The sequence below is a fragment of the Rhinolophus sinicus genome, chromosome 3, assembly GCF_057876585.1.
Source record: "Rhinolophus sinicus isolate RSI-liver-muscle chromosome 3, RSI-T2T, whole genome shotgun sequence".
Classification (NCBI taxonomy): Eukaryota; Metazoa; Chordata; class Mammalia; order Chiroptera; family Rhinolophidae; genus Rhinolophus; species Rhinolophus sinicus.
In genome coordinates this window covers 160108890-160123745 of record NC_142503.1, presented here as the reverse complement: position 1 = coordinate 160123745, position 14856 = coordinate 160108890, and the positions used below count along the sequence as shown (strand labels likewise).

The following is a 14856-nucleotide window of genomic DNA, read 5'->3' as shown; positions in this document are numbered from 1 at the left end:
TTTTTTCTCCCAAGGAATAACCACTACCCTGTATTTGGTGTTTACTATTCCTATGTATATCTTTATAATTTATACACATGTAAACATTCGTAAACAATATATAGAATTGTTTTGTACATTTTAAAACTGGTTATACTTATGTATCATTCTGCAATTTGTTTTTTACTTAAATTGTTTCTGGCATTTGTTCAAGTTGATGAGTATGGCTCTAGTTTGCTTATTTTAATTGCTGTATAGTATTGAATTGTATGAGTACTCCATAATTTATCCAGTTTCTTGACGATAAGTCTCAAGGTTGTGTGAGATGCTTCATTGAACATTCCTATAATTGTTTTCTTATAACCTGTTAATATTTAGAGCATATATCTAGGAATAGAATTGCTGGGTGATCTACTATGTGTATCTTCGGTATTGTGAGATTTTGACAGATTGCTTTACAAAGTGGTTGTATCAATTTTTACTTGCACATCAGTGTTGGAGATTTATTGTTTTTTCACATTTTTACCCATTTAGTATCAGACTCTTGTTAAGCTGATAGGCATAAACTGGGATTTCATTGTATTTTAATATTCTTTTCTGTTAGTAAAAGATAAAGTATTTTTTAATATTTGTAGCTAGTTTGGTCTGTTGCTTTGTGAATTGCCTCTTATGTTTGTCCATTTATCTTTTGGGTTAATTGTCTTTATTTGTAAGTTTTAGGAGATCTTTAAATAATTTCGATACTAATCCTTTAAAGGTTAAGTTGCATTGATATTTTTGGTTCCACAGGAAAGTTCAACCTTCTGAACTTGTAGGGAGTGTATGGACGAAAGAAGATAAAGAAATAAATTCTCCCAATTTATTAAAAATGATTCGCCACACCACAAATCTTACGCTCTGGTTTGAAAAGTAAGTTTTTACTTACTCTGTCTTATTCTTAATAATCATAATATTAAGTTATATATATAAGGTAAAATCCTGGCTGAATATGTTTTTGTTTTTTTTATACATGAGGTGAGGAAATTGCTTTCTAAGCCATGAATTTCTTTTTCTTTTTTCTTTTTTTGGTAGGTGCATTGTGGAAGCAGAAAATTTTGACGAACGGGTGGCAGTACTAAGTAGAATTATAGAAATTCTGCAAGTTTTTCAAGATTTAAATAATTTCAATGGTGTCCTGGAGATAGTCAGTGCAGTAAATTCAGTGTCAGTATACAGACTAGACCACACCTTTGAGGTAAGTTTTAGGCTTAAATATTTCATCATTTTGTGGGGGGGATAACATTAATGTAAAAAGATTCCTTCTACCACCAATCTTTCTGAGTGAATCCATCTTATTTCCTTAAATGCAGTGATATCAAGATATTAGAGAATATCTCAGTATACACTAGTAAGCCTAGGCTTCATAGAAGAATATGGGACTTGTGACTTTGTTTAATATACTTACCTAAAATATAATGAAGTTCCAGGTGGATTTTTTCAATGGCATACTGATTGACAGTTTCAAATAAATGACAAAGGATTTTAAATATAAGTATAAAAATTACTTTAATTACCTTTAGTATATAGTCAAAGAAAGAGTAACAAGGAGAGAACCCTTTCTAAAAATTAAATTTTTTAAAATTATAACATAGTATATGTTTAGTGTTTATTATAGAAAGTTCAGAAGATACAGAAAGTGTAGAAGGATAATCCATATATATATTTTTAATAATAAAATTGAGATCACATTGTACATAGGTTTTTTTTTTGGCCTGTACCTTTTTAATCATAAACATTGTTTTACTAGTTTATTTTCAAAAATAAATTTTTAATGGCTGTGTGGTTTTCTATCCCATGTACAAACCATAATTTATGTCACACTCTATTGTGGGACAATTAAGTTATTTCTGATTTTTTCTGTGATGAATAATTTAACATGGAACATCTATACACAGAAATCTTTGTAAGAATTTGATTATTTTCCTAGAATAAATTTCTAGAGTGGAATACCAGGGTCAGAGTATTTGTACATTTCAAGATTTTTTGATACTATTGCCAAGGTGCTTTCTAGCAGGATATGATAAATCCCCCTGGGTATTACCTTATTAAAAATGTATTTATAGATTTGATGAGCCAGAGAAAACTTTCTCATTTTTAAAATTTGTATTTTTAAAAATAACTAAAGAAGTTGAATATTTTTAAGTGTATTTATTGGCCATTTTAATTTCTTTATAATTTATTCACATCCTCTTTTTCTATTTCGGTGTTTGTATTTTATTGATTTTTGAACTTTTTATATATTAAAGATATTCTTAGTCAGATATTGCCCATATATTCTCTAGTTTCTACTTTATCTGGTTTTTTAACTTAAAAATTTTATATAATGTTTTTATATATGGAAGTTTTATCATTTTTATTTAGTTAAACCAATCTCTTCATTTATGAATTCTTCCTTTGCTTTTTACCTAAAAAATCATTTTTTAATGCCTAAATGAAAGATAAAAAGTTAAGAGATGCAGCCATACAAATATATTGCCTTTGGCAATGTGGATTACAATCTCTCTGGAAAATTATCTAGCAATATATGTTAAAATTAAAATACACATACTGTTTGTTGAATCCAGAAATAAAGGTGCCAGACTATAAAGTTAATATACAAAGATGTAATTTTGGCAGCATTAATTGTAGTAGCAGAAAACTAGAAACAACCAGTATGTTCATCAATAGGGGAATGATTGAATACATTATCCTGTGCCTATAGTGTAGAATATTGTTCAGCTATAGAAAAAAAGTGAATAAGGATCTATGTGTATTGCCTTGGAAGAATATTTGTGATACTTTATGGGGAAAGTCATTTAAAAAAAACACGTCAGAATAAGGAGTATACTATTTCATTTTGATACAACAAAACAGAACAAATACTAAACATGTAATTGAAGTTGCATGAGCATTGAGAAGAGTGTTGGAGGATGCATACTCTTTTCTTAACTTTGGTTCTCTCAGTGGGTTGTGATCGAGGGGAGTGGAGGATAAACTGCTTTCATATATGTCTTTTTCTATTTGGATGTTTGCATTTTATTGGTTTAATAATAAATGAACTTTTTATGTATTAAAGATACTAACAGTCAAATATTGCCAAATATTAATCAATTTAATAATTTCAGTTCTGATTTTGAAAAACTGAAGTAGTGTCTTCATTTTGAGAGGTTAAGCTTTTGTCTCTTAAAATATTGGGTACAGAACAATATTAATTAAAATATGTATAAGATATAAAGAATAAAATACAAAGACTACCTTTATACCTGGCATCCAGTTAAGGAACTTCTCCCAATTCTATCTCCTTCCTTGCCAACTACCATTCTGAATTCTATTGTTTTACTATTTGTATCTCAAAACAGTGTATTGTTTCACTTTGCACATTTCTTAATTATATATCAATATAATTATTTAAAGACTTTTTTCTCTCAATATTATATTCCTAAAATTCATCCGTATTGTTTCTTGAAGCTATAGTTTATTCTTTTTCATAGCTGTATCATAGTATAGGAATAAATTTACCAAAATTTATTTATTCATTAGTTAACGGTCATTTGGATTGATTTCATGTGTGGTTATTATCTAATATTGCCATGAACATTTCTTACATATATCCTAGTACACACATGCACAAATTTCTCTAAGTTACATATGTAGAAATATAATTACTGATGATAGGATATGGATATCTTATCTTTAGCTTTGCTAAATAATGCCAAATTGTTTTCCCAAGTAACTGCACCAGTTTATACTCCTACCAGAAATGTATGAATTCTATCTATTCCACATTCTCACCAATATTTCATATGTCAGTTTTTTTCAATTTTCCAGTCTTGTGGTTTTGGTTCTAATTCCCTGATTTTTAGTGAGTTTGAACCTATTTTTAAATGTTTATTTTTTCTTTGTGTTTCTTGTGGAAATGTTTTTTACTTGTTTTGGTTGAGTTTTTCTTACAAATTTGTATGAGTTCTGTGATATACTGGATATTAATCCTTTGTCAGTTATGTGTGTTGTAGATGTCTTTTTCCAGATTGAAGCTTCCCCTTCACCATTATTTATGATATTTTTCAGTGAACAAAAGTTCTTAATGTAGTCAGATTTACTTCTCTTTTCCTTTGTAATTTGTGCCTGTTGGTGTCTCCTTTAACAGTTCCTCCTCTATTATCTTAATGTTTTGTCTTTCTCATTAAGTCCTCAATCCACCTGGAAATCAGTTTTGACTATGGGGTGGGGCTGGAGTCTGATTTCATTTTTTGTTTCATATGGCTAGCCAGTTTGCTCCCACACATTTATTGAAAGTCCATCCTTTTCCCATTGATCTATAGTGCCAGCCAACTGTGTCATAAATTGAGTCTCCATAAAATGAGGGCCTGTTTCTGGTCTCTCTGATCTGTTCTTTTGGTGTATGTGATTATTCCTGTGCCAGTGTCACATGTCTGTATTACCATAACTTTATACTAGTTCTTGATAAAGTATAGTAGGGCAAGTCCCCAGCAATCTTGTCCTTTTTCAAAAGTGATTACTCTTGACCCTTTGCTCTTCTATATAAATTTTAGAATCGGTTTAAATTTCTTTTTTTTAAAAGTAGGGATTTTGATAGGAATTGCATTGGCTGTATAAATCGATTAGTAAAGAACTGACATTTTTACAATGAGTCTTCCTAACCAGATATACATGAACATGGTATATCTTTCTATTTATTTATTCATTTAGTAAAGTTCTATGGTTTCCTTGATGGAAATCTCACACGTCTTTGGTTAGATTTATATTAGAATATTTTTTAGTTTTCTTTATTAATGATATCTAGAAATGCAGTTGGTTTTGCCTATTCACAGCATTGCTAAATTCTTTCATTCACACTCTGTATGTAGATTTAATGAGTTTCTTCACAATCATATCCTCTGTGAATACTGACAGTTTTTTTCAGTCCCTAGACCTATATTTATTTTTTTTGTCCATGCTAGTTAGAGCTTTTGTATAGCACTGAATAAAAATTAAGTGATACAATCACCTTTGCTTTTTCCGTAAGTTAAAAGAAATGCATCGAATGGTTCTCCATTATGTAAAATGTTTGCTCTGTGTGTGTGTGTGTGTGTGTGTGTGTGTGTGTGTGTGTGTACTTATCAGGTTAAAATAATGTAATTAATTTATAATAATGAAATATAAGAGAATTGACTGCATACTTTCTAAATTTTGGTTAAGTTCTTTTCTCCCTCTCATAGCCTTCTCCTTACTAAAACATTACCTTAGTCCCAAAAGTTCTTTCAGTGGAAAAATATTTGAACGCTAAGGGATTATATTTCTCTCCTAAAGCTATAACTTGAAACTCTGGGTTAATCAAAATTATCCCTAATAAGGTTCTGAGGAAGAATTTCTTTACTGTATAATTCTCTATATTAGAAAAAATAAGTTTTTAAGTTTTATATTTATAGATATGAAAAGAGAAATCATTTCAGGCAAGCACAGAAAGGAATACTATGTCTTAATTTTAAAAATTGTTTTTTCAAATATTTGTACACTATATAAAATTCAAAGTTCTGCATCCATAAAATATGATTGAATTGTAGAAAACAAATTATATTCAATTTATATATTTGAAAGGCATTACAGGAAAGAAAAAGGAGAATTTTGGATGAAGCTGTGGAATTAAGTCAAGATCACTTTAAAAAATACCTAGTAAAGCTTAAGTCAATCAATCCACCTTGTGTGCCTTTTTTTGGTAAGTAACTAAATAGGATTTATATTTTGGGGGAGAGTGTGTTGTAGCCAAAAGAGACCATTCTTTAGAGGCAGCTGGTCCTGATTTTATATCTGAGGTGTCTACTTTTATTAGCTGTCTATATTGATAAATAAAACTTAAACTCTCTATTTCCTTATCTATAAAATGAAGATTATGATAATTACTTCATAGAGTTGTAAGGAGCTCTGTGGAGGGGGGTCTTCTGTAAGAGCACATATCTCATTCATGAGTGCTCCATCCTCATGACTTAGGCGCCACCCAATACGATCACATTGGGCATTAGGATTTCCACATAGGAATTTTAAACATTCAGACCATAGCATGCCTGTGTGCACCCACCCTACACATGCACACACACGTAGTTGTGATAAACAAAAATGTCTCTGAACATTTTCACATATCCCCTGGGGGACAAAATTGCCCCCAGTTGAGTGCTACTGATTTAAATGAATCAGTAATTATGCATGAAAAAGAAACTAAAAACTTTATTACTGTCCTCATGTGAGGAATAATTCTTTTTCTATCTAAATTATGGGCTTTGGAAAAACAGAATTAGTTTATAAATCTGTAGTCTAAATAACCAGAATTGGCTTAAAATTAATTTATTGACTAGTAAGTAATCATTTAAGATCATTGGCATTATATATTTATAACCAAATATTAAAATGGTTAGAGTAGATTTAACACTTACAATTTAGACTTTGTGGATGAATCCTTCCCTTTACGTTAGGCTATTAGTCTAAGAAATGACCAATTAAGCTTTTTCAAAACCCTAATATTCTTTTTTATTTCAAATTGTTTCCGTGTTAAAAAAGAATTCTTTATGTAGAAGTACTTAATAAGCCTATCACAGACTTACCAACATTTCAGGAGTAGAATTGCTGGATTATAGGATGTCTTTTAACTTTACTAGATTAATTATTTTCCCAAATGGTTAAGTAACCAATTTTTTATAACAACTTTTCTTCAAATATTTTTTTTACTAGGGATATATTTAACAAATATTCTGAAGACCGAAGAAGGGAATAATGATTTTTTAAAAAAGAAAGGGAAAGATTTAATCAATTTCAGTAAGAGGAGGAAAGTGGCGGAAATTACTGGAGAAATTCAGCAGTATCAGAATCAACCTTATTGTTTACGGATAGAACCAGAAATGAGGGTAAATATTTTCTTTCCTTATTTTTAAAAGAGAACATGTTAAATTCTTTGCATCTGTAAGAAATATCATAACCACACATTATACTATTTATTTTTTATGAAAATAACATAATCAATAGAAGTGATAAATAGATATTCTGCACTAACAATCAGAAGTTATTAATATTACTGGGTACTTTCTCTTGAAGTATTGCTTCTTTGTATAACTGATTTAAGTGACACTGTAAAAAACTGAATGATGAAATGGAGAAGCTTTCTGATGTCCATGCATTAAAAAGAAAATCCTCTGCTAGTACTATCATTGGTTGATAGCCATTTTAGATATTTTACATGTGCCAATATAACATTAAGTAATTAATCCCTTTATAGGAACACTGGGGAAGAGACTTGTAGAATGGTATGTATGGATGCATAGCAAAAATTGTTTTTTTAACATTCTATTAATTGATGTCCTGTTTTGAGCAATAATTCATAATATTGATTTGGTGGTGCTATAAAATGTTGAATACCTTCTAAATTAAATCATGATTTTATGTTTGGTAAATGAATTATATTATGCTTATTTGAAATTCAGAGCATAAAATAACTATTAATCAGAATAAGTTCAAGTGTCACATTAAAATTGTGCTAAACTTTTGGATATAGTCTGCAAATTGCGTATATTAAATGAAAATGTCCACATCACTCCTACCCTCCTAAATTTTATATATGCTTCTAAACCACTTCAAAATAACTGTTCTTTGTCCCTAGTTCAAAACAAAATACTCTACAGTCCTAAGAAAGAATGACCTAAGTACACCATTGTGAAAATGTAGACAGATACCTGCTCTAAAGACAATGGTGATAAGCTACTATTTCATCCCATTCCCTCACCATTGGGCCAACCCTCTGTGATGTGGAGCTTCATAGGACTAAGGAAATATGTTCTTGTGGCCCAGATTAGAGTTCACAGTATATTTCCCCACAGAAATAATGTTATATTGTGCTTGTTTATACTTGAAATAGTACTTTTAGCATTCATATCTCAGTAACTCCTAATAGGTCTTTGTGATTCAGTCTAGACCTCCTACCATCTTTTAAAGCATTATTTTAGGGGCGGGGGTGTAGGGATGGGAGAGGGTGCAGAGAATTATTTCTTTATGATTGAGTCAACGTTAAGTTTTAAATGTAGACAAAGTAGCGATTCACTTTTCAAACCATAGTTAACCAAGTTAAATTGTATTAAAAAGCAGTGCAAAAGATGAGAAAATCAAGAAACTGCTGTTATAACTTTATAAAAGTCTTTAAATTACTGTTGTTTCATATGATTTAACATAGTTAACCTAAATTATTTCAATATTGTTAAAGGAATAATATAATTTTCTTCAACTTGATAAAATGCCTGAAAAATGGAAGAATTTTATGCTAGAAATTCTATAGCTCATTTTGCCTACTGCTAAAGCTAAAACCCAGTACTTGTTTTTATATATGCTTCTAAACCACTTCAAAATCAAATAAAGCTAAATCTAGTAATTTGCTTGTAAGAAATGTTTCTAAGGAAATCATCAGAAATGTACAGAAGTTTATGTACAAGGAATTAATAATAATAATAATCATTATAGCAAAGAATTAGAAAGCACCTATATGGATAACTATGTATGGATAACTATATGGAGATTGGTGAAATAAATTTTGGAATATCCATCTGATGAAATACTGTAGAGTTAAAATTTGTATTTTATAAAGTAAGTAAACCACATGGAAAAAATAATTGAAAATAAACTTTAAAAAGGTTAGAAATAAATACGGCGTGATCCCAATTTTGCAGAAAAAAATACAGTATATGTAAACGTGTATATTCACACATGCAGTTGAGACATTGGAAGGATATTCTAATAGTGAAATGTTAACAGTGAGATCTCTGGTTTATGAGATTACTGTTTATTTTTCTTTTTGCACTTTACTAGTTCATCTAAATTTTCTACCTAAAAACTTAAATTTAAGCTTAGAAAATATTTTTTGATAAAGACAAAGAGTTTATTTTATTATGGGCTAGCAGAGATAACTTTAAGTTTGTAATTGTTCTTGAAATTATTTTTGAATAGACTGTTTCTTTTTTTTTTTTTTTTTTTTTTACTGTCAAAGTTTTCTTGTGGATTATAACTATAATTCTATTGTAAACATTTTGATAGCTTACCGGTAATTATCATTTTGTTGTTATAATGAGTAGAAATAATATTAACTGAGGGATATTGAGCCACTAATATGGTAATAAATGAAAATCTGTTCATCTTCTTAATAGAAGTTTCAGACTTGAATGTATAACTTCCATATAAATTATACAATTTTATTCAAAAGTAGGAAGATTGGAATCAACAATGCCGTGGACTTTCCAGACATGATCTCTTAAATTGTTGGTCTTTTTTTTTGTATTAAACTGATGAAATAAATGTTTTAATGAGATCTAAAACATGTACTATGGATATTTAATTCCAGCGGTTCTTTGAAAACCTTAACCCCATGGGAAGTGCTTCTGAAAAAGAGTTTACAGATTATTTGTTCAACAAGTCGCTAGAAATTGAACCCCGAAACTGTAAACAGCCACCTCGATTTGTAAGTTCATTACAATTTTGGAAAAATTGTTTTTTAAAACAATATTATCGTCAATGTTTAACAACCTATTTCCATTAAAATTGTGATTTACTCAAATAGTTGTTTTTAAGTGTTTTGTATTTAAGTACTATGCTGTTTCTAAAAGTGTATATATTGTGGAGGGAAATGTTAGTCTTTTGATAAAATCTGGTTTATCCTTTATCTTAGTACCATTTACTTATCTGTTCACTTTTGACCCTTCCTAGTAAAGGGAGAAAGCTGTGAGAAAATGGGAACCTAAAATGATAGGTAGGTGGATGGAATAGGAAACAAAAAGACCTGATGAGGAGTACACAGATGTATCATGGTTCTTCTGGCTAGACCATGACTCCTGCCATTAGAGCACTGTGGTCTGTGGTTGCCACTGGAATTCACCTCTCTGGCTAAAATTTGCTGTTATGGCTCCTGGTTATTCCTGGGGTACACAGTGGCAACAGAAGTAGCGGAAGACCAATTCTGAGTAGCTAAAAGTGAAGCAAGATGTGAAAGGAAGTAAAAATACACCGAGTTGGGGCCAAGCAGTATGCTTATAGTTTCATATTATCCCATCTCCACAATAATTTTACTTTTACAAACATAAAAACTGGTGGTTGAAGAAGTTAAATAACTTTTTCAAGGCTACATAGCTAGATATTGACACAATTGAGATTTTAACTCGTTATCTGAATCTGAGTTCCATATTTTTTCATTAGGTTACTACTATGAGAATTTTTAAAAGGGGGTGGAGGTTTAGGTGGGGGCAATGATAGCAATTTCTCCGAAGACTTTAAAGTGCCATGGTAGAGGTTGGTCGTTTACGATTAGGAAGAAAAGAGCAAGGTCTTTGTTTGTTTTCTGAAGCACCTAGCATGTTACGTATATTATGGCCACAGTAAATATTTGTGAAATTGATATTGGTGACTTGAAGAAGTTTAGGTTCAAGTTTTGAGAGCAAAAAGTTGTTCACACAGATTTTCAAGAATTTCCCCCCCAGCTTTCTTCTGCCCTCCCCCCCACCTCTGGTTCAAGTCTTATTTCTCAGTCTAGTTGTGTAGGACACAGCTCCCTGGCCCATGCTGGTATTATGAGGCTTGCACTCTCCCCTGGCTGAGGCAGCCGGTCGTCAGTCATCGGTCGGCCACTCACAGCAGCTCTTGTGGGCTGCCGGCCATTCACGCTGGCTGCCGGCCACTCATGGCAGCACACAGTAGACCACGATGGTTGCCGGCCACTCACGCTGGCTGCCGGCCACTCACACTGGCCACTGTCCGCTCATGGCAGCACACGGCAGCCCAGCTCCAGGGAGAGCTGTTGTTCGCAATCTTAGCTGTAGAGGGCGCAGTTCACTGGCCCACGTGGGAATCAAACCTGCGATCTCGGTTTAGGAGCATGACGCTCCAACCCGATTTTTAAGAATTTTATTTCTGCAGTATGAAAAGAGGTTTACTTATATTCAAGTTTATCTTAATATTGAGCCAGATCAAATCCCAAAGTGTTCTACTAGAATGTTACAGGCTGTTTTTGCAGATTGAGATTTTGTTGTACTCTCTTAACTATATGCTAAGAATTAATAAAGTAGCACTAAGCCATACAAAAAAAAGTACATACAAGTTAGTAATGGTAATTGTGTTTGCTTTTCATAGCCTAGGAAATCAACTTTCTCTTTAAAATCTCCTGGAATAAGGCCTAATGCAGGCCGACATGGCTCTACCTCAGGCACTTTACGAGGTCATCCAACACCATTAGAAAGAGAACCATGTAAAATAAGCTTTAGTCGGATTGCTGAAACTGAGATTGAATCAACAGCATCAGCACCAACCTCTCCAAATACACCATCTACTCCACCAGTATCTGCTTCTTCAGACCTTAGTGTGTTTTTAGATGTGGATCTCAACAGTTCCTGTGGTATGTATTTGATGTGAACCATTTGGTGAAAAAGAAATCCTTTCTTTTTTTTTTTTAATTAGTTTCAGGTGTACAAAACAATGTAATAGTTAGACATTTGTACCCCTCACAAAGTGATAACCCCCCTCCTGAAAAAGGAATCTTGTGTTTAAGATCATTTTCATCATTTTAATTAGGGAACTGTAGAATCCTTTTCAAACTATATTAGCATGAAAAGTGACAGTGAAATGTGAAAATAGTGATTAACACAGGGGAGTAAAGCATCGTTCATGCATTGCTTATGCATATTATTTTCTAATTTATTAATTTAAAAAAGATTTATTTAGTACTCTTTGGGCACCACTACTACTATAAAGAGAGCAATACATAATGAATAAGAAAACAAGCAGATATGTTCTGTGAAGGAAATTTAAAAAGAGACAGTGATAGAGAGGAAACTACTTATGCTGAGAAAGGAAAAACATTGGCAGGTACAAAGAGTAATGGATTCATTTCTTTAAAAACTACATGACAAAAGATGTGATGATAAAATTCTGTACTCTGTGTGTGTGTTATTACATATGTTACTTTATGCAAACACATTTTAAAAAGAAAAATCATACATAGTATCTTCCTTTTCAACTTAATTTTTTTCACTCCAATAGGCAGCAATAGCATCTTTGCTCCAGTTCTCTTGCCACATTCAAGTAAGTAAGAATTTGAGTTGATTCTAACGAAATGACTATAAAGATAATTGAGTTGATTAAATTTGTATATGAGTATTTTGGGTTTTAGTAACATTTTTAAAATTTAATAAATGAATGAAGTTCTTATAATACATTGAATTATTTGCTTACAACTGGGTAGTATTTAAACTACTATAGTTTGTTTTCATCATTTTACAACCTATCTATGTTCTAGGGGCTTTGTGACCATTGAACAAATTACATAGCATCTTCCAAGCTTGTTAAGGATCAAATGAGATAACTGTGTAGAGCACCTAGCACATTACTTGGCACAGAATGATCAGTGACTTCATATCAGTTGCCTCTTTTCTCCCCCAACCCTTCCAGTTCATTTCCCATAAGAGTAATATACCAAATTTTTATCAGGTTCTCAGGCTAGCCCTAGATCACTTATTTCTTCACATTATCTTATTAAATCAGTATTATAAGTAAAATACTGTTCTGCCATTCATACTTATTTCATAATTCATGACATGAGTGCTGTCACCTTTCTTTCTATGATCATTTGTTTAAAATAAAATAAAAAGGGCACAGCAGCTTCAAGAATAATTGTCCCAATCTGGAGGACTTCTGCATCTATCATAGTAAAATGTTTATCATTAGATAGTAGCAAGAGAGTCCCTGTCTTATGAGAAAAGTAAGTTTATTATTTAAAATTTTTTATTTCAAACTTTAATTTTTAAATTTTTACCAAAGTGATACATGATAGAGTTTAAAAGCAAATAGTGCTAAAACACTGAAAATGAAATTAACAGCAGCTTCCTATCACATGTCTCCCTACCCCTTTTCTTGTTTTCCAGTGACACTTCTACATTTTCAAATGATGTTTTTGTATTTTTCTCTTTTCTGAATCATTAATTTTATGTAGTGTTTATTGATTTCCTGTTATGGTTGATGATTTAACCCTTTACTTTGCCTAATATACTTAGCACATTTAGGGAAAATATTTCACTGATAAGTTAAGTAGTGTATACTACAATTATGCTTCATTTCTTGTACAGCTCTGTTTCCTGAAGTTAATAATAGCCTCATTAATGCTTGGGCTTTTGTTTATTTTTTTTAAACATCTATTGCTCAGTCTTCCCACACCCTTGCACAGCACGATTTTCCGTAAGGTCAGACCACTCAGGAAAGCTATCAGTATTTTTTTTTTGCTTTTTAACTTGGAAACTTCCTTCCTGGTGCCCTTTTGTCCTCATGCTCCAGTTTGAACTGGTTGCTGTCTAACCTCTGATCCAGCTGGCATCCCAGAATCTTCTTTTGTTGTCATACTAAAAATTCCCTTGTCTCCTGCATTGGATCCTAGTTTTTAGGATTCCTTGTCACCTTTCTTGATATGCCTCCTTATTTTGGTAGGGATACATCCTCCAGTAGTTGATTGAGAAATGATACACAGGATATAAAGTATTTAAGTTCTTGCATTTCTGATAATTTATTTATACATTTTATTAACAGTTTGGCTGGGTATAGAATTTTAAGTCGTTTTACTAAGAATCTTGAAGGTTTTCTCATTTTTTCTAGCTTTTATACTTGCTGTTTAGAAGGCCAATATCATTCACTCATAAATTATTCATAAATAATTTTTAAATGGCCTGGTAAGTGCAGGCCCCTATTTTAGGCACAAGATTTATGGCTCTGAACAAAACAGACCAAAAAAATCCTTCTGTCAGTAACCCTGCATTCTCAATCCATTTTTTTTTAACTAAAGTATACTTACAAAGGAACCCAAAAATACAGTGCTTTAAATAAAGTAGAAATTTATCTCTCACAATAACCAGAGCAATTAGACAACTCTGCTCCACAGCTAGCAGGGCACTTCAGGATTCTCAAAATGTGGCTTCCATCTCTGAGTCTTGATCAACTGCTTCAGTTGTTACCATTTTTCTGCCAACAGGAACATGGAGGGCAAAGAGCTTTGTTATAAAAACATTATCTAGAAGTTGCACACATCAGTTCTATTCTCATTTCATTGGCCAAAACTTAGTCACATGGACATACCTACAAACTGAGTGTCTTAAACGAGCACAGTTCTGGAGGCTAGAAGTTCAAAAACCAAGTTGACGGGGTAATGCTCCTTCTGAAACTTGTAAGGGAGAGGTTTTCCTGGCCTCTTCTAGCTTCTGGCATTTGCTAGCAATCCTTGGCATCTTTTGGTTTGTAGATGTGTCACTTCAACCTGTGCCTCTGTTGTCACATGACCATCTTTTCCGCCTGTGTCTCTTTGTCACTTCTCTTATAAAAGACACTAGTCATATTGGATTAGAGCCCACTTTCATCCTAACTTGGTTATATATGTAAAGATCCTGTTTTCAAATAAGATCACATTTATAGGTTAAGGTTTAACATTTTTTGTAGGGGGGGAAGGGATGGACACAACTCAACCCATAACATTATGTCATTTTAGACCCAGGAGTTCTAGATATTATTTTAGATAATAGTAAAATACTGTTTCCGTATGATAAAGAAAATTGTTTGAAATTTTATATAAAATTCATTTATATAAAATACCAAAAAACTTTGGGGAAGAAGTCATATACATGGAAATCACATTATTCATACACTCTCTTGGTTTTTCTAGTTTACTTTTAGTTCTTTAGCCTCTTGTACTGGTTTCTCTTCATTTTCCTAACTTACTAATAACATTGGAGGGTCCTGAGACTCAGTTCCTGGACCTCTTCTTTTCTCACTCTCTTGATTCTCATTCAGTCTTATATCATCTATGTA

General features: G+C 31.9%; 1 protein-coding gene across 1 annotated transcript in view; it reads left to right on the top strand.

The window, feature by feature from the left end:
- SOS2 (SOS Ras/Rho guanine nucleotide exchange factor 2) overlaps positions 1-14856 on the top strand; it is an 81731-nt gene that overhangs the window by 61278 nt on the left and 5597 nt on the right. Inside the window, exons 15-21 of the mRNA XM_019725650.3 lie at positions 769-888; positions 1051-1213; positions 5596-5713; positions 6721-6893; positions 9368-9484; positions 11146-11407; positions 12052-12093. Coding sequence (XP_019581209.1) covers positions 769-888; positions 1051-1213; positions 5596-5713; positions 6721-6893; positions 9368-9484; positions 11146-11407; positions 12052-12093 — 995 coding nt within the window. The remainder of the gene's footprint in view (positions 1-768; positions 889-1050; positions 1214-5595; positions 5714-6720; positions 6894-9367; positions 9485-11145; positions 11408-12051; positions 12094-14856) is intronic.